At 41.1% G+C, this 21,967-nt stretch overlaps 1 protein-coding gene across 2 annotated transcripts in view; it reads right to left on the bottom strand.

Annotated features, from left to right (window-relative positions):
- Positions 1-21,967, bottom strand: part of LOC143287755 (polyamine-transporting ATPase 13A3-like) — a 76,476-nt gene that overhangs the window by 6,914 nt on the left and 47,595 nt on the right. For both annotated transcript variants that reach the window (XM_076596016.1, XM_076596015.1), the window contains exons 20-30: positions 19,421-19,545; positions 16,781-16,947; positions 16,194-16,310; positions 13,602-13,681; positions 12,342-12,494; positions 7,880-7,976; positions 5,263-5,335; positions 4,459-4,609; positions 3,339-3,484; positions 1,854-1,942; positions 932-1,015 (exon numbers count right to left, since the gene is read on the bottom strand). In XM_076596016.1, coding sequence (XP_076452131.1) covers positions 932-1,015; positions 1,854-1,942; positions 3,339-3,484; positions 4,459-4,609; positions 5,263-5,335; positions 7,880-7,976; positions 12,342-12,494; positions 13,602-13,681; positions 16,194-16,310; positions 16,781-16,947; positions 19,421-19,545 — 1,282 coding nt within the window. The remainder of the gene's footprint in view (positions 1-931; positions 1,016-1,853; positions 1,943-3,338; positions 3,485-4,458; positions 4,610-5,262; positions 5,336-7,879; positions 7,977-12,341; positions 12,495-13,601; positions 13,682-16,193; positions 16,311-16,780; positions 16,948-19,420; positions 19,546-21,967) is intronic.

Here is a 21,967-nt window from a genome sequence, read left to right as displayed (position 1 = left end):
CATAATGATCAGGTGTTATCTGTCATATGTGTGGTGGTAGCGGCGCTCATAGTTCTGGCAGGGTTTGTGATGACGTCCATAATGAGCTATGTCAGGGTGTTTGCTACTGCTAAGTTGTCACAAGCTGTCATTTCAAATTGATTATGTTCACGCTGTTTCCACATTATTTCATACACACACTCACCACATACATACAGCCAAATACACACACACACACACTCATTCACTCACTCTCAAACACACACACAAACACTCTCTGACACACACATACATATTTGCTCACATACACATAGACTCATGCACACACATCCACTGACCAATTAACGCCCCCTCCCCTCCACATACACTGACCCATTAACGCCCCCTCCCCCCCACATACACTGACCCATTAACGCCCCCTCCCCCCCCCCACATACACTGACCCATTAACGCCCCCTCCCCCCCACATACACTGACCCATTAACGCCCCCTCCCCCCCACATCCACTGACCCATTAACGCCCCCTCCCCCCCCCACATCCACTGACCCATTAACGCCCCCTCCCCCCCCACATCCACTGACCCATTAACGCCCCCTCCCCCCCACATCCACTGACCCATTAACGCCCCCTCCCCCCCACATCCACTGACCCATTAACGCCCCCTCCTCCCCACATCCACTGACCCATTAACGCCCCCTCCCCTCCACATACACTGACCCATTAACGCCCCCTCCCCCCCACATACACTGACCCATTAACGCCCCCTCCCCCCCACATACACTGACCCATTAACGCCCCCTCCCCCCCACATACACTGACCCATTAACGCCCCCTCCCCCCCCACATACACTGACCCCCCAATGACTTCCCCACTGACCCAGCCCCTTCCCAGTGAATGCAGTAAAGAAAAAAAAAACAAAAAAAAAAAACCCAGAGAAGAGCCATGCTGACCTCCAGACTGATGGACACCAGGAGGTTGATGAAGGCCACACCCACCAGCAGACCCTTGTAGCCCATGGAGGGGAGGAGGGCCAGCTGCACACACCATCACACACACCTTTGATGACTGTGCACACACCATCACACACACCTTCTTTCATAACTGTGCACACACCATCAGACACACCATCCTTAATAACTATGCACACACCATCCTTAATAACTGTGCACACACCATCACACACACCTTCTTTGATGACTGTGCACACACCATCACACACCCTTCTTTGATGACTGTGCACACACCTTCTTTGATGACTGTGCACACACCATCCTTAATGACTGTGCACACACCATCACACACCCTTCTTTGATGACTGTGCACACACCATCACACACCCTTCTTTGATGACTGTGCACACACCATCACACACCCTTCTTTGATGACTGTGCACACACCATCACACACACACCTTCTTTGATAACTGTGCACACACCATCACACACACCTTCCTTAATAAATGTGCACAGAACACCACACATATTTTCCTTAATAAGTGTGCACACACCGCAAACACACCTTCCTTAATAACTGTGCACCCACACAACACACACTTCCCTTAATAACAACACCAACTGTAACAGGATACCCACTCTAACAACATACTGGAAAGGGAAAAACAAGCCAAAGAAAAGTGGCAAACACCTGAATATTTTTCTCTGAGATATTCAAATGCTGCTAATGTAGTAAATTCTGTTGTCGTTTTGTTTTTGTTTTGTTTTGTTGTTTTGGGTTTTTCTTTGTTGTTTTGTTTTGTTTAGTTTTCTCAAATCCAAACATCAACTTGCATGTATGTTATATTGATGGGAACCTGACCAGGTGTGTGTACAAGAGAGTGTTCTGTTGTCAGAGTAGTCCTGCTGCACAGCATACCTCCATGATTTCAGCAAACTCATCAGTGGGGTAAATGGTGATCCAAATTGTAGCAGCAGTGCAGATAATGAGGTTGATCAAGAAAACCCCTGGAAAATACACAAAATTACAAAACTAGAATTGACTTTTTTAAAGTGTTGAACATTTCTTCCCCATCAATAACATCAATCCAATCATGGCTTTTATAAATGGTGCAATACTTAACATAACCATAATACTGAACAGTGTGCATAGCACTGATGGAACTGAACAAGAAATATTAGACATAACATGAATAAGACAAATCGTCTCTGTCTAACTCGATCTCTCCTTTCAGTATTTTTTTTTAATAAGGTACAAAAAAGTTCAGCAGCTTTTATCGTTAATAGTACTACTAATAACAATAACAATACTACTACTAATAATAATAATGATCATAAAGGAGATCTATACAGTGTGCCAAAATAAACTTATGATTTTCCAAAAATTATACAATGCAAAAATGCGTAAAAAATGTAAAAATGCATAAAAATAAACAGCTACACAAGCATTTTCTTCTTTTTTTGGAGGGGGGGGGGGGGGGGGGGGGGGGGGGTGGAACTTTAATGCATCTTTTTATACATAAAACCAACTACAGGTAACCTGCATAACATAAAAACACAGCCCCATTTTCAATCAGTCACAAACTTACACTGACCCATTTTCAATCTCACTCAGTTTATTACTATCCCATTTTCAATCAGTCACTAACTTACACTGTCCCATTTTCATTCAGTCACTAACTTACACTGTCCCATTTTCAATCAGTCACTAACTTACACTGTCCCATTTTCAATCAGTCACTAACTTACACTGTCCCATTTTCATTCAGTCACTAACTTACATTGTCCCATTTTCAATCAGTCACTAACTTACACTGTCCCATTTTCAATCAGTCACTAACTTACACTGTCCCATTTTCAATCAGTCACTAACTTACACTGTCCCATTTTCATTCAGTTGCTAACTTAACTGTCCCATTTTCAATCAGTCACTAACTTAAATACTGTCCCATTTTCAATAAGTCACTAACTTACACTGTCCCATTTTCAATCAGTCACTAACTTAAATACTGTCCCATTTTCAATAAGTCACTAACTTAACTGTCCCATTTTCAATCAGTCACTAACTTAAATACTGTCCCATTTTCAATAAGTCACTAACTTACACTGTCCCATTTTCAATCAGTCACTAACTTAAATACTGTCCCATTTTCAATAAGTCACTAACTTAACTGTCCCATTTTCAATCAGTCACTAACTTAAATACTGTCCCATTTTCAATAAGTCACTAACTTACACTGTCCCATTTTCAATCAGTCACTAACTTAAATACTGTCCCATTTTCAATCAGTCACAAACTAACAAATCCCAATCCAAAAACAAACCAGGAAAACATAAAAACATGGATAATTCAAGACATTTGGTACAAAATCCAACAGCAGCAGACAGTTTGAAGACTACTTACAGTTGGAGAAGATGGATTTCCGGAAGGGCGCCCCTTTGCTGAAGGTGACGCTGAGGATGATGTACTGGTAGGCGGAAATCAGAAACACTGCAGCGTTGGTGTGACATACGTAGTCATCCTCGTCATTCTCCACAAAGGGTACAAACCTGCGGAAAAGAAAAGTCTTAAGCATGAATCAAAAGAAAAAAAAAAAATGAAGTACTAGTTGGCAGAGATCAAATACACTGCAGTGTTGGTATGACATACATAGTCATCCTCATCATTCTCTACAAAGGGTAACAAACCTGTAAAAAAAAGATTTTTCTTTTTTTTTTTTAGCCACAAACACAAATAAAATAAAAGAAAAAGAAAAAAAAGATGTAGTGGCAGGAGGAGATCAGAGTCACTGCAGCACTGGTGTGACACATGTAGTCATCCCTGTCATTCTCTACAAAAGGTACAAACCTGTTAAAAATTTTTTTTAATGACTTTTAAAAAAGTCACAAGCATGAATATATATATATATATATTTTTTTTAAAAAGATGTACTGGTAGGAGGAGACAGAAACACTGCAGCATTAATGTCACATGTATTCATTCTCATCATTCTCCACGAAGGGTACAAACCTGGGGGGGGGGGAGTCACAAGAGTGAATAAATTTTTTTTTTTTTTAAATGTACTGGTAGGCAGAGATCAGAAATACTGCAGCACTGGTGTAATATAAGTAGTCATATTCATCATTCTTTACTAATGGTACAAACCAGGGGGAAAACCCCCCACCTTTTTTGAAAGTGTTTTTTTGTTTTATTTTTGTTTGGCTTTCAGACATGAGTGTGTCTGGAAAAGCAAGACCACCACGGGTTCATTTTAATTTTTTTAATCTTTAATGTTTAAATTAATGGATAGGGAGGGAAGGGGGGCTGGACAGGGGCTGGGTGGGGAGGGGTGAGGGGGGTGGCTGAGGGGGAGTTTGGAAAGGGAGGGAAGGGGGGCTGGGCAGGGGCTGGCTGGGGAGGGGCGAGGGGCGTGGGTGGGTGGGAGTTTGGAAAGGGAGGGAAGGGGGGCTGGGCAGGGGCTGGCTGGGGAGGGGCGAGGGGCGAGGGGGCTGGGTGGGGGGTGGGGGGGGGGGGGGTAACCTACCATGGCTGCAGCTGCAGATGAAGGTAGACGAGGACCTGGACGACAATGACGATGATGAGCTGGCTGATGATGGACAGGATGGGGCCGGCACTGATGAGGCTGATGGGGGGCGACTGCCGGGACAGGTCCTCACGGGGGGGCGTCATGCTGACTGAACGCAGCAACATTCCATCGCCATGGTTATACCCCTGCGTTTCCCCACTTCCCCACTGTGTGTGTGTGGGTTTTGTGGGTGGGCATGCATGTGTGTGTGTGTGTGTGTGCATGCCTGTGTGCACATGTGCACAGTGCATGTGTGTGTGTGTGTGTGTGTGTGTGTGTGTGTGTGTGTGTGTGTGGGTGTGCATTCATATATGTACAAGTATGTGTGATATATATTGTGACAATATACCATGTAAACTTGTGTGAATGTCAAGTCTCATATTAAAGCATCTCTATATTCTTGACACAGTCTGTAGTCTTTTGTTTCGTCTTCTTTTTTTTTTTTTTACGAATGCATATTTTTCTTTCTTTCTAGGGAAGATTAAAAAATCTGGTACAATGAAAAAAAGAAAGAACAAAAAAAAAAAAAGAATATAGAAATATAATAAAACATAAAACAAAATACCAAAACAGAAGTACTGCCAGGATTACTAATACCATTATACATCTTACATTCCTCTCTGGCCTCTCTCAAACGCCTTATCTGTCTGGAGTGTGTGTGTGTGTGTGTGTGTGTGTGTGTGTTTGTGTGTGCACACATCAGTAAACATGCATACATGTTTGAAACAACAATGACACCTGGGGTTTCCTCCACCAACTTACATGAGACGAACAAGGTGGTGATGAGAAACAAATCCACCCAAAGGAATTCTGGATCCGTCAAATTGGCATTGATCTGAAGAGAAAAACAATTACCTATGACCATTTTTTTTATTCATCATGTGCATATATTCACTTGAATATATAAAAACACCACGCAGTCTCTTCATTTTTGTTGTGTGTGTGTGTGTGTGTGTGTGTGTGTGTGTGTGTGTGTGTGTGTTCTTTATAAATACTTCAGTGGTGCTGGTCAAACATCCAAATGTCTGCGATTCCACTTACTCGATTTGTGCAAAAGTCATGCATCTGCTTCCTCTTTTTTTCTTCCAGCGGCAGATATGATGTAGTGTATATGGATCAGTACGCACACTGAAACTCACTCGCCACATCAAGTTTTCATTACAACTAGAGGAAGGCAGACAATCCAAGCAGTGGTAATACTGCTGTTGTACCAAACAAGACACAGATGGATCTTGGATGTGGTCACAAAACAAGTTTCCATTCATATCAGAACAATGTTTGAGACAATGGTAGCATGATCTTTTCTAAGCTGTCTACAGCTGCAGGCATTGAGGGCTGATGGGTCTAGCTGGTCACAACACTGTGATAAAAGTACAATTAATTGTTATTTAAATCCCTCAGAAAACAAAACTTCTTGTAATGCCAAAGATGTACCGCCTATCATGAAGTGAAACTCTAAGGTCTGCTAGAACAATACAAAATTCATGTAAAATCACAAAAGTGACAATCCCTACCAATACAAATAAAAAACCACCAAAAAACAAATAAGCAAGCTGCTTTTAAGTCAGGAAGGAATAACTGAACCAATGTTATGGAAAATGACAAAAGCCAAACTCCAGTTTTGCCTACTCTTTTACAATGTTCTATGCTGCTTTGTTAAGGCTAACATGAATGTTCTTTGATTCTGGTAGCAGAGTAAAATTATGCTGCTCTTCACAGTCTTGAATCATTTTCCAAAGTCCTAAAATAACATATGCACAATGTTTATGCACATGACTGAATCAGACAAGCAAAATGGACAGTTCAAAATAGATAAAAAACTTAATGTGCTGAACGTCAACATTGAGTGTCTTCATCTGAGATGGATATACCATTTGTAGAATAGTAGTGGTACGAATGCACTGCAAAAGACTGTGGTGAGGATGACACACGCTGGGAGAATAATAGACGAACGCACTGTGAAAGACTGTGGAAGGAATGACATTATGGGAGAACAGTAGTGGTACGAACGCACTGTGAAAGACTGTGGAAGGAATGACATTATGGGAGAACAGTAGTGGTACGAACACACTGTAAAAGACTGGTAGGGATGACACACTGTGCGAGAACAGTAGTGGTACGAACGCACTGCAAAAGACAGTAGTGGTACAAACGCACTGTGAAAGACTGCTGATGATGACACACACTGGGAGAACAGTAGTGGTACGAACACACTGTGAAAGACTGTGGTAGGGATGACACACTGTGGGAGAACAGTAGTGGTACGAACCCACTGTGAAAGACTGTGGTAGGGATGACACACTGTGGGAGAACAGTAGTGGTACGAACCCACTGTGAAAGACTGTGGTAGGGATGACACACTGTGCGAGAACAGTAGTGGTACGAACCCACTGTGAAAGACTGTGGTGAGGATGACACACTGTGGGAGAACAGTAGTGGTACAAACACACTGTGAAAGACTGTGGTAGGGATGACACACTGTGGGAGAACAGTAGTGGTACGAACCCACTGTGAAAGACTGTGGTAGGGATGACACACTGTGGGAGAACAGTAGTGGTACGAACCCACTGTGAAAGACTGTGGTGAGGATGACACACTGTGGGAGAACAGTAGTGGTACGAACGCACTGTGAAAGACTGTGGTAGGGATGACACACTGTGGGAGAACAGTAGTGGTACGAACCCACTGTGAAAGACTGTGGTAGGGATGACACACTATGGGAGAACAGTAGTGGTACGAACCCACTGTGAAAGACTGTGGTGAGAATGACACGATGGGAGAACAGTAGTGGTACGAACACACTGTGAAAGACTGTGGTAGGGATGACACACTGTGGGAGAACAGTAGTGGTACGAATGCACTGCAGAAGACAGTAGTGGTACAAACGCACTGTGAAAGACTGTGCTGAGGATGACACACATTGGGAGAACAGTAGACGAACCCACTGTGAAAGACTGTGGAAAGAATGACACGATGGGAGACTGTGGTAGGGATGACACACTGTGGGAGAACAGTAGTGGTACAAACACACTGCAAAAGACAGTAGTGGTACAAACACACTGCAAAAGACTGTGATAGGGATGACACACTGTGGGAGAACAGCAGTGGTATGAATGCACTGCAAAAGACATTAGTGGTACAAACGCACTGCAAAAGACTGTGGTAGGGATGACACACTGTGGGAGAACAGTAGTGGTACGAACCCACTGTGAAAGACTGTGGTAGGGATGACACACTATGGGAGAACAGTAGTGGGAGAACAGTAGTGGTACGAACACACTGTGAAAGACTGTGGTAGGGATGACACACTGTGGGAGAACAGTGTAACTACGAATGCACTAAAAAGGTAGAAAGACTGTGGTACGGATGACACACTCACGTAATATAAGATGAGAACCGAGGTGAACTGGGTGAGACTGTATGCTGCCATGTACTTGAAAATACCAAAGGCAGTAACCAAGGAGCACCGCCCTTCCCTGAAACAACAACAACAACACACACACACACACACACAAATACACACACACACACACACACATAGACACACACAAATACACACACACACGCACACACACACACACCACCCAATGAGAAGAGTCAAACGCAAACTAAAACAACATCCAAACATGTACTTTAATGCATATACTCTTATTCACCATTATATATACTTAAATGCACACAGCCTGTAAGGTATAGGACACTCTAATACAGACACCTAAAGAACAGTCTAATACAGAACACAATAATAAAGAACACAATAATACAGACAAATAAAGAACACAATAAAACAGACACCTAAAGAACACAATAATAAAGAACACAATAGAACAGACACCTAAAGAACACAATAAAACAGACACCTAAAGAACACAATAATAAAGAAAACAATAACACAGACACCTAAAGATCACAATAAAACAGACGCCTAAAGAACACAATAATAAAGAACACAATAATACAGACACCTAAAGAACACAATAATACAGACACCTAAAGAACACAATAATAAAGAACACAATAATACAGACACCTAAAGAACACAATAAAACAGACACCTAAAGAACACAATAAAACAGACACCTAAAGAACACAATAAAACAGACACCTAAAGAACACAATAATACAGACACCTAAAGAACACAATAAAACAGACACCTAAAGAACACAATAATACAGACACCTAAAGAACACAATAATAAAGAACACAATAATACAGACGCCTAAAGAACACAATAAAACAGACGCCTAAAGAACACAATAATACAGACACCTAAAGAACACAATAAAACAGACACCTAAAGAACACAATAAAACAGACACCTAAAGAACACAATAATAAAGAACACAATAAAACAGACGCCTAAAGAACACAATAATACAGACACCTAAAGAACACAATAATACAGACACCTAAAGAACACAATAATAAAGAACACAATAATACAGACACCTAAAGAACACAATAAAACAGACACCTAAAGAACACAATAAAACAGACACCTAAAGAACACAATAATAAAGAAAACAATAACACAGACACCTAAAGAACACAATAAAACAGACACCTAAAGAACACAATAAAACAGACACCTAAAGAACACAATAATACAGACACCTAAAGAACACAATAAAACAGACACCTAAAGAACACAATAATACAGACACCTAAAGAACACAATAATAAAGAACACAATAAAACAGACACCTAAAGAACACAATAATACAGACACCTAAAGAACACAATAAAACAGACACCTAAAGAACACAATAAAACAGACACCTAAAGAACACAATAATAAAGAACACAATAAAACAGACACCTAAAGAACACAATAATACAGACACCTAAAGAACACAATAAAACAGACACCTAAAGAACACAATAATAAAGAAAACAATAACACAGACACCTAAAGAACACAATAAAACAGACGCCTAAAGAACACAATAATAAAGAACACAATAAAACAGACACCTAAAGAACACAATAAAACAGACACCTAAAGAACACAATAAAACAGACACCTAAAGAACACAATAATAAAGAAAACAATAACACAGACACCTAAAGATCACAATAAAACAGACGCCTAAAGAACACAATAACACAGACACATAAAGAACACAATAATACAGACACCTAAAGAACACAATAAAACAGACGCCTAAAGAACACAATAAAACAGACACCTAAAGAACACAATAAAACAGACACCTAAAGAACACAATAATAAAGAACACAATAATACAGACGCCTAAAGAACACAATAATAAAGAACACAATAATACAGACACCTAAAGAACACAATAAAACAGACACCTAAAGAACACAATAATAAAGAACACAATAATACAGACACCTAAAGAACACAATAAAACAGACACCTAAAGAACACAATAAAACAGACACCTAAAGAACACAATAATACAGACACCTAAAGAACACAATAAAACAGACACTTAAAGAACACAATAATACAGACACCTAAAGAACACAATAATAAAGAACACAATAAAACAGACACCTAAAGAACACAATAAAACAGACACCTAAAGAACACAATAAAACAGACACCTAAAGAACACAATAATACAGCCACCTAAAGAACACAATAAAACAGACACCTAAAGAACACAATAAAACAGACACCTAAAGAACACAATAATAAAGAACACAATAAAACAGACGCCTAAAGAACACAATAATACAGACACCTAAAGAACACAATAATACAGACACCTAAAGAACACAATAATAAAGAACACAATAATACAGACACCTAAAGAACACAATAATACAGACACCTAAAGAACACAATAATACAGACACCTAAAGAACACAATAAAACAGACACCTAAAGAACACAATAAAAAACAGACACCTAAAGAGCACAATAATACAGACGCCTAAAGAACACAATAATAAAGAACACAATAGTACAGACACCTAAAGAACACAATAATAAAGAACACAATAATACAGACACCTAAAGAACACAATAAAAAACAGACACCTAAAGAACACAATAACACAGACAATTAAAGAACACAATAATACAGCCACCTAAAGAACACAATAATACAGACAATTAAAGAACACAATAATAAAGAACACAATAAAACAGACGCCTAAAGAACACAATAACACAGACACCTAAAGAACACAATAATACAGACACCTAAAGAACACAATAAAACAGACGCCTAAAGAACACAATAACACAGACACCTAAAGAACACAATAAAACAGACCCCTAAAGAACACAATAATACAGACACCTAAAGAACACAATAAAACAGACAATTAAAGAACACAATAACACAGACAATTAAAGAACACAATAATACAGACACCTAAAGAACACAATAAAACAGACAATTAAAGAACACAATAAAACAGACAATTAAAGAACACAATAACACAGACGCCTAAAGAACACAATAATACAGACACCTAAAGAACACAATAAAACAGACACCTAAAGAACACAATAAAACAGACACCTAAAGAACACAATAATACAGACAATTAAAAAACACAATAATAAAGAACACAATAAAACAGACGCCTAAAGAACACAATAATACAGACACCTAAAGAACACAATAAAACAGACGCCTAAAGAACACAATAATACAGACACCTAAAGAACACAATAATACAGACACCTAAAGAACACAATAATACAGACAATTAAAGAACACAATAACACAGACAATTAAAGAACACAATAATACAGACACCTAAAGAACACAATAAAACAGACAATTAAAGAACACAATAAAACAGACAATTAAAGAACACAATAACACAGACACCTAAAGAACACAATAATACAGACACCTAAAGAACACAATAAAACAGACAACTAAAGAACACAATAACACAGACAATTAAAGAACACAATAATACAGACACCTAAAGAACACAATAATACAGACACCTAAAGAACACAATAAAACAGACAATTAAAGAACACAATAACACAGACAATTAAAGAACACAATAATACAGACACCTAAAGAACACAATAAAACAGACAATTAAAGAACACAATAAAACAGACAATTAAAGAACACAATAAAACAGACGCCTAAAGAAAACAATAAAACAGACGCCTAAAGAACACAATAACACAGACAATTAAAGAACACAATAATACAGACACCTAAAGAACACAATAATACAGACAATTAAAGAACACAATAATAAAGAACACAATAATACAGACGCCTAAAGAACACAATAATACAGACACCTAAAGAACACAATAATAAAGAACACAATAATACAGACAATTAAAGAACACAATAATACAGACGCCTAAAGAACACAATAAAACAGACGCCTAAAGAACACAATAATAAAGAACACTATAAAACAGACACCTAACCTAAAGAACGCAATAATACAGACACCTAAAGAACACAATAATAAAGAACACAATAAAACAGACACCTAAAGAACACAATAAAACAGACAATTAAAGAACACAATAAAACAGACACCTAAAGAACACAATAATACAGACACCTAAAGAACACAATAAAACAGACACCTAAAGTACACAATAGTACAGACAATTAAAGAACACAATAATACAGACACCTAAAGAACACAATAATACAGACACCTAAAGAACACAATAAAACAGACAATTAAAGAACACAATAAAACAGACACCTAAAGAACACAATAATACAGACACCTAAAGAACACAATAATACAGACACCTAAAGAACACAATAATACAGACACCTAAAAGAACTCAATGCCATGACACCCAGACAGACAGACAGACAGACATCCGAGCACCTGCAGCCACAGACCACTGACTCACTTGATGACAGAAGGCACACACTCTATGGTGGGCGTTTTGGAGGTGAAGGGAGAGGCCACTGAGGCTTCAGCTTCCGACAGGGAGATTCCTGTGTGAGCCGCTTTCAGAGCTCCGCAGTCATTGGCTCCGTCCCCACACATCCCCACGTAATACCTGCCACAGCACACACAGCAAGAATTGAATTGAATTGAACTGAATTGAACTGAATTTCAAGAAGGAAGTGGAATAAGCAAAGTCATGCCTTTTTTTTTTTTTTTTTTACATCTGGCCCTCAGGGCAAAGAAATCAAACTAACAAGTACAATAGAGAGAGAGAGAGAGAGAGAGAAAACAAAATAATAACAAGAAAAAAATGAATGCAAATACTAAAACGGACAGTTTACACACAAAAACGAATACACTGGCATGTACATAAACATATAATCATCCAGATTTATAAAGAAAAGTTTTGGTACATGCTATTATTTGAACATTTCCTGTTTAAGAAGAATGGCATTATCATTAAGGCTGATTTACATCATTTATGTATCATCCATTTTATCGTACAAATATCTCCGAAAGAGCTTGTGAAGTTAAGACATAGTACCAAACAGTGACATGTTAACTTGGCTCCACTGGCCTCTGCAGATATATCTGCAGCACGATGAAAAACCCACAAGAAGCGTAACAAAAGACTCCAAACCCCCAAGAAGCTTGATGAAAGACCCACAAAACCCACATTAAGCATGATGAAAACCCCATCAGAAGCGTGATGAAAGACCCACAACCCCCCCCCCCCCTCCACCCCCCCCACCCAAAACAGAGTGACAAAAGAACCATAAACAGTGTGAGGAAAGACCCACAAAACCCACCAAAAGTGTGACGAAAGACACACAAAACCCACAATAAGTGTGATGAAAGACCCACAAAAACCCACATTAAGCGTGATGAAAAACCAATCAAAAGTGTGACGAATGACCTTAAACCCACAAGCATGATGAAAGACCCACAAAACCCACAAGAAGCATGATGAAAGACCCATAAAACCCACAAAAAGTGTGATGAAAAACCCACAAAAAATGTGATGAAAGACCAATAAAAAAACCCACACCCACAAGCATGATGAAAGACCCACAAGCAGTGTGACTAAAGACCAAAAGATGTAACAATGAAAGACTCACGAAAATCATGATGAAAAACCACAAAACAAGCATGATGAAAACACACTTAAAAAGAATGATGACCCCCCCCCCCCCCCCCCTAGAAGTACGAAGTAACCAACCCCACATTCTGCAGCACCTCCACAAGCTGAGCCTTCTGGTCAGGGGACATGCGGGCAAACACCGTGCCTCGCACCACCAGCTGAAACCACACACGCACCCCTCACTTACATGTCAGTGACGTATGACACCTAACTGAAACCACCCCTCAGTTACACATCAATGACACACAACACACAACTGAAATCACACACCGTTCCCCTCACTTACACGTCAATGACACACAACACCTAACTGAAATCACACACCGTTCCCCTCAGTTTCATGTCAATGTCACACAAACACAACTAGAATCACACACCACTCCCCTCAGTTACATGTCAATGACACATAACACACAACTGGAATCACACACCGTTCCCCTCACTTACACATCAATGACACACAACACCTAACTGAAATCACACACCGTTCCTCTCAGTTACATGTCAATGTCAAACAACACAACTGAAATCACACACCGTTCCCCTCAGTTTCATGTCAATGTCACACAACACAACTAGAATCACACACCACTCCCCTCAGTTACATGTCAATGACACACAACACATAACTGAAATCACACACAGTTCCCCTCACTTACAAGTCAATGACACACAACACCTAACTGAAATCACACACCGTTCCCCTCAGTTACATGTCAATGTCACACAACACAACTAGAATCACACACCACTCCCCTCAGTTACACGTTAATAACACACAACACATAACTGAAATCACACACAGTTCCCCTCAGTTACACGTCAATGACACACAACACCTAACTGAAATCACACACCGTTCCCCTCACTTACACGTCAATGACACACAACTGAAATCACACACCGTTCCCCTCAGTTACATGTCAATGTCACACAACACAACTAGAATCACACACCACTCCCCTCAGTTACACGTTAATAACACACAACACATAACTGAAATCACACACAGTTCCCCTCACTTACACGTCAATGACACACAACACACAACTGGAATCACACACCGTTCCCCTCACTTACACGTCAATGACACACAACACACAACTGGAATCACACACCGTTCCCCTCAGTTCCTTGTCAATGTCACACAACACAACTAGAATCACACACCACTCCCCTCAGTTACACGTCAATGACACACAACACACAACTGAAATCACACACCATTCCCCTCAGTTACACATCAATGACACACAACACACAACTGAAATCACACACCATTCCCCTTAGTTACACATCAATGACACACAATACCTAACTGAAATCACACACCGTTCCCCTCAGTTACATGTCAATGTCACACAACACATAACTGAAACTACAAACACCCCGTCACATCACAGTCAATGACACACATCTCATAACTGAAACACCACCACCCTCAGTTACAGATCAATGACATAACATAACTGAAACCATACCACCCCCTTAATTATGTGTCAATGGCACAACACATACATGAAATCAAACCCCCACTCTCTCACTCATCAGGCTGCAACTCCCATGTTTACTCATATGATTATAATGCATTTATAAGTGGGCTTTTCATGTGTATGGCAGCCATATTCCGTTTTGGGGGGCATGCATGGTGGGTTTGTTCCTATTCCAAAAACCCAGTGAACACAAACATGGATTACAGGATCTTTAACATGCCTATCTGATATTCTGAATATGTATGTGAACAAAGAGATCACAGGCACTAGCAGGTCTGTATGACACATGACACTTAATTGAAACCACAAAGTCTGTACCACACGAGTCTGCCAAACGATTATACACATAAAAAATGTCACATGTCTGTATGACTGTGTGTGTTTGTGTGACTGAAACTTGAATGAATGACACAGGAAACAAATGATGAGCACGTCAGTCGGCTCTACCCAGGTAGGCAGCCAGCTGTGCAAATTATTCCGTGTTTGTAATGCACGATGAGCTTGGTCTCCAGCTGACGATAGGCACAACTTAAGTATCCATATCATCATCATCATCATCATCATCTTCATAAGGTAACATTCAAACCACAAGGGATGATACTGTATTGTACTGCTGCATTGTGTAGCATGATTTTCAGTCACAACTCAGTTCAGGTGCTGGATGAACATAATCTGGCACCACTCCTTTTTTCTCTGTCTACATTTCAAATTAAAAGATCTTACTCTGGCACCACCACTTTTTTTTTTCCGTCTGCATTTCACATCAAAGATCTCACTTTGGTCTTGAATTCAGTATTTTGTTTTCCAGATGTTCTTAAATGTTGTATCTGTACGTCTGAATAAATGAATCTTCATCTCAAGTGACAGGCAAAAGATCGGGTGGAGTTCAAGATTAAGGATGATGTGAATGCAATGGGGAGCAGAAGACAGAAAAAATCAAAGTTTTGGAATTTAAGAAAAGAAGGATAGAAAGAGAGAGGGTGAGAGAGAGGGTGAGAGAGAGAGAGAGAGAGAGAGAGAGAGAGAGGAGAGAGAGAGAGAGAGAGAGAGAGCAAGGGTGGGAAGAAAGAGACAGACAGCAAGAGACACATGAAGACAGAGACTTAAAATGAGAATGATGGCAAAACAGAAGTAGCGATCCATTCTCCTGTTACCTGTCACAGAAAACTGCCCTCACCTTTGACAAGAGGTCTGGCTGGTACTTCCTGATAACGCCCCATGACTTGCCCGTCACCGCAAAGTGGAAACGCTGACTGTCTTCATCAATGTTGATCACGCTCGACCCCTTCGCTTTCTGCACACACATACAGAGGAGTGGTGACCTTGCGGTGAGACGTCCGCCTTGGAAGTGAAAGAATCCAAGCACATGGGATCGAATCCCACACTCACCACTTTGCTCTCCCCTTTCATTCTACACTGAGTGGTGGTCTGGATGCTAGTCATTCAGATGAGATGATAAACCGAGGTCCTGTGGTAGCATGCGGATAGCATGCAAGCAAGCAAGCACACACACACACACTTCAGAATTGTGTTAATGGCTTCTGATTATTATTATCATTATTGAATTGTTACTGTTAAATGTAACTGCATGTTAGTTATGCATTTTTTGGTAGTTTTCTACCTTTTCTGTTTTCCTCCCCCACCCTACCCCCACACCCCTACCCCCTGGGGACAACACTCTTGTTGCCATGTTTTCCTTTACATGCTCCAGGTGTAAGCTACGGTTGTGAAATCAATACAAAAAACCCAAGAAGTCAGACATACATTGACTTCCTCCACTTTGGTTTCCCGATCGTCAGCATAGAAGAATTCAATGTCAGGATTGGAGCTGTTTGGTGCAGGCTCGTAGGCTTGAACTAGAATGATCTTGTCAGTCTTGTCCACCATGCCACACTCCCTCGCCACGCTGAGAGCCGTCAGCATGTTGTCTCCTGTACACACACACACAGACACACACACACACATACACGCATGCACATGCACGCACACACACACACACACAAATACACACATACACAACCGTGTGTGCACATTCACATACATACATAAACACATGTGCACACACCCATCCAAGCACAAAGAGACCGTAATTCAAGTCAGAATCATACTGTACTGTGGTCACAAAATCAAACGTTAAAGTCAAATTAATAATGGATATATAATACCTAATATTTTACACACACACACACACACACACACACACACACACACACACACACACACATGTAAGATCAGAATTCACAGTCACATTAACACTGTACTGCTGTTCAAAACATAATGACCAATTCAAAATCATACTGGTGTTTAAGATGTATCTTTTGACTGACCTGTCCATAATCAAAGACATGAAAAACTATTGTTCAAACTGATTTTTAGATTAGGCTTGGATGGTCTTAACTGAGTGAGCATCCCTTATTTACTAACCAAACCAAAGTTAAACACTTTAATATATATTCATAAACAGAGACAAGCATTTGTTTTGGCACTGTTCATGTGGCACAAACATTGGATCGTGTCCATTCAAATATACAATTTAATGGCCAACACTTTTGTACCCCCAAAGCAAACCTTCCAGTGCTTATCAGTGGAAAAACAGCCACAAAAATAGAGCATTGTGGGGGCAAAGGGACAAGGACTGAAAAAGAAATATGGCTGGGGAGGAAGAAGATGAGAGAATTGTACAATACAATATAATACAATACAGTACAATACAGTACAATACAATACAGTACAATACAGTACAATACAATACAATACAGAAAGGGAGGAGAGCACACGACTGAAAATATCATGTGAAATAATCTATACAAAAATAAACAAATAAAAAGAATGGACTAACAGACACTAGCTAGTCAACGCCAGCCTCTTGACAGCTTAACAGATGACTCCCCTGCAAGCTGCCACCACTTAAGACTGGTTTATGTCAATTCACAGAAACATAAATTATTTGTTTGACATACGCAAACTTTAAAACAGAGTGTAACTGAGATGAAGATGAGCAAGTTACAAGTAAGTTAAAAATAAATAAAAAAAAAAGAAAAAAAGCATGCACATTAAAATGTATTTTCTAACCAACAAACTCATCCACATCCCTCTACCTAACCCTTCACTCTCAGAACCCTCCTACCCCTTATCCTATGCCTCTACCTTGCCCTCTGACCCCACACCCCCTTCATCCTACCACTTCACAAGCTCCCACGCCAATAAAAAAAAACCCCAAAAACAAAAAGACAACAACCAGCAAATCATTAAGATTCTAAAACCAATACTCACATGATAATGACATAAACACTCCCACTCCATCCACCCACATACAGGCAAACAATTACTCCCCACACACAAGCACTAGGACACAATGAGCCCAGAGATGGCTGTGTGTGTGAGTGAATCAGAGTGAGCAGCATCAAAGTGGCATGAAAGTAACACCAATAAAACAACATACACAAATAAAATGAACCCCCCCCCCCCCCACCCCCCAGACCTCCACACCAAAAAAAACGGCGTATATAATGGCCTATACGGCGGGATAAAAATAATTAAAAAATGTAACAGCCCTCTCGTGCATACATGTTACAGTGGGAGTTACAGCGTATGAACAACAACGATGAAGATGACTGATGGACTGATTGAATCAAATTAGGCACAGTAAAGGACTTTCACAATTCTGCCCATTCAACGACACAAAACATAAAAAAAATATATAAAATATACTGAAATAAAATTGAAACAAAAACAGCGGATGAGAAGAGTAACTGGAATATTCCACTAACAATAACAAAAGTAAACAGGAGAGGCAAGGCCTTCAAGACTCACTTGTGATACACTTAAAAAAAAAATCCAAGCTTTTTAAGATGAGAAAGATCAGTTTAAAGCAAATTAGGTCCCCTAGCATTAATTACAGAGTAATTTCCCTTTTTTACTATCTGCACCAAAACGTTTGCAAAATAAATAAAACTTCCATGCTTAGCAAAAGAAATTCCTGTTTGAACAAAAAATGATAATAATGACTGCTCTTGTTGTTGGGTCAGAATATCAGATCAAAGTGCCAAGTTTAGAAAAATATAAATATAACAGTAAATGCAGTTTGCATATAATTAGGCTTCGTTTTTTTTTTTTTGTGCCCATCCCAGAGGTGCAATATTGTTTTAAACAAGATGACTGAAAACTGAATTTTTCCTATTTTTATGCCTAATTTGGTGTCAACTGACAAAGTATTTGCAGAGAAAATGTCAATGTTAAAGTTTGCCACAGACACACACACACAGACAACTGAACACCGGGTTAAAACATAGACTCACTTTGTTTACATAAGTGAGTCAAAAAGAAGAAAATGAAGCGACATAAACAAAGAACCGAACAGATACAACTAAACATCATGACAGCAGTGTGTGTGTGTGGACAGACCTGTGACCATGATGGTGCGGATGCTGGCCTCCAGCAGCTTGTGGATGATGGGCGTGGTCTCCGGCTTGAGGCGGTTCTCCATCACCAGCAGGCCCAGGAAGGTCAGGTCGCACTCCACCTGCTCCCTGTCACCGTGCACACAAACCTCAACAGTCACTGTGTCACCGTGCACACAAACCTCAACAGTCACTGTGTCACCGTGCACACAAACCTCAACAGTCACTGTGTCACCGTGCACACAAACCTCAACAGTTACTGTGTCACAGTGCACACAAACCTCATCAGTCACTGTGTCACCGTGCACACAAACCTCAACTGTCACTGTGTCACCGTGCACACAAACCTCAACTGTCACTGTGTCACCGTGCACACAAACCTCAACAGTCACTGTGTCACCGTGCACACAAACCTCAACAGTCACTGTGTCACCGTGCACACAAACCTCAACAGTCACTGTGTCACCGTGCACACAAACCTCAACAGTCACTGTGTCACCATGCACAAAACCCTCGACTATCACTGCTGTCTGTGTCACCATGCACACACCTGTCACTGCTACCTGTGTCACTATGATGCTTACACCTGTCACTGCTACCTGTGTCACCATGCAAACAACTGTCACTGCTATCTGTGTCACCGTGCACAAAACCCTCAACCATCACTGCTGTCTGTGTCACCATGCACACACCTGTCACTGCTACCTGTGTCACCATACATACAACTGTCACTGCTACCTGTGTCACCATGCACACACCTGTCACTGCTACCTGTGTCACCATGCATACACCTGTCACTGCTACCTGTGTCACCATATATACACCTGTCACTGCTACCTGTGTCACCATATATACACCTGTCACTGCTACCTGTGTCACCATGCATACACCTGTCACTGCTACCTGTGTCACCATGCACACACCTGTCACTGCTATCTGTGTCACCATATATACACCTGTCACTGCTACCTGTGTCACCATGCATACACCTGTCACTGCTACCTGTGTCACCGTGCACACACCTGTCACTGCTACCTGTGTCACCATACATACAACTGTCACTGCTACCTGTGTCACCATGCATACACCTGTCACTGCTATCTATGCCACCATATATACCCCTGTCACTGCTACCTGTGTCACTGTGCATACACCTGTCACTGCTACCTGTGTCACCATGCATACACCTGTCACTGCTAACTATGCCACCATATATACACCTGTCACTGCTACCTGTGTCACTGTATATACATCTGTAACTGCTACCCATGTCACCATGCACACAAACCTCAACCATCACTGCTACCTGTGTCACCATGCATACACCTGTCACTGCTGTCCTGTCACTGTGCACACAAACCTCAACTGTCACTGCTTTCCTGTCACTGTGCACACAAACCTCAACTGTCACTGCTGGCCTGTCACTGTACACACAAACCTCAACTGTCACTGCTTTCCTGTCACTGTGCACACAAACCTCAACTGTCACTGCTGGCCTGTCACTGTGCACACAAACCTCAACTGTCACTGCTTTCCTGTCACTGTGCACACAAACCTCAACTGTCACTGCTGGCCTGTCACTGTACACACAAACCTCAACTGTCACTGCTTTCCTGTCACTGTGCACACAAACCTCAACTGTCACTGCTGGCCTGTCACTGTGCACACAACCCTCAACACAACCCTCAACTGTCACTGTTGGCTGTGTCACCATGCACACAACCCTCAACACAACCCTCAACTGTCACTGTTGGCTGTGTCACTGTGCACACATCCCTCAACTGTCACTGCTGTCTGTGTCACTGTGTACACAACCCTCAACTGTCACTGGTGGCTGTGTCACTGTGCACACAACCCTCAACTGTCACTGCTGTCTGTGTCACTGTGCACACATCCCTCAACTGTCACTGCTGTCCTGTCACTGTGCACACATCCCTCAACTGTCACTACTGTCCTGTCACTGTGCACACATCCCTCAACTGTCACTGCTGTCTGTGTCACTGTGCACACATCCCTCAACTGTCACTACTGTCCTGTCACTGTGCACACATCCCTCAACTGTCACTGCTGGCTGTGTCACTGTGCACACATCCCTCAAATGTCACTACTGTCCTGTCACTGTGCACACAACCCTCAACTGTCACTGCTGTCCTGTCACTGTGCACACAACCCTCAACTGTGACTGTTGTCCTGTCACTGTGCACACAACCCTCAACTGTCACTGCTGTCCTGTCACTGTGCACACATCCCTCAACTGTCACTGCTGTCCTGTCACTGTGCACACATCCCTCAACTGTGACTGGTGGCTGTGTCACTGTGCACACAACCCTCAACTGTCACTGGTGGCTGTGTCACTGTGCACACAACCCTCAACTGTCACTGCTGTCTGTGTCACTGTGCACACAACCCTCAACTGTCACTGCTGTCCTGTCACTGTGCACACATCCCTCAACTGTCACTGCTGTCTGTGTCACTGTGCACACAACCCTCAACTGTCACTGGTGGCTGTGTCACTGTGCACACAACCCTCAACTGTCACTGGTGGCTGTGT

This window comes from Babylonia areolata, chromosome 11 (assembly GCF_041734735.1).
Source record: "Babylonia areolata isolate BAREFJ2019XMU chromosome 11, ASM4173473v1, whole genome shotgun sequence".
Lineage (NCBI taxonomy): Eukaryota > Metazoa > Mollusca > Gastropoda > Neogastropoda > Buccinidae > Babylonia > Babylonia areolata.
Note: the sequence above shows the minus strand (reverse complement) of the source record. Positions and strands in the feature narration are given on the sequence as shown.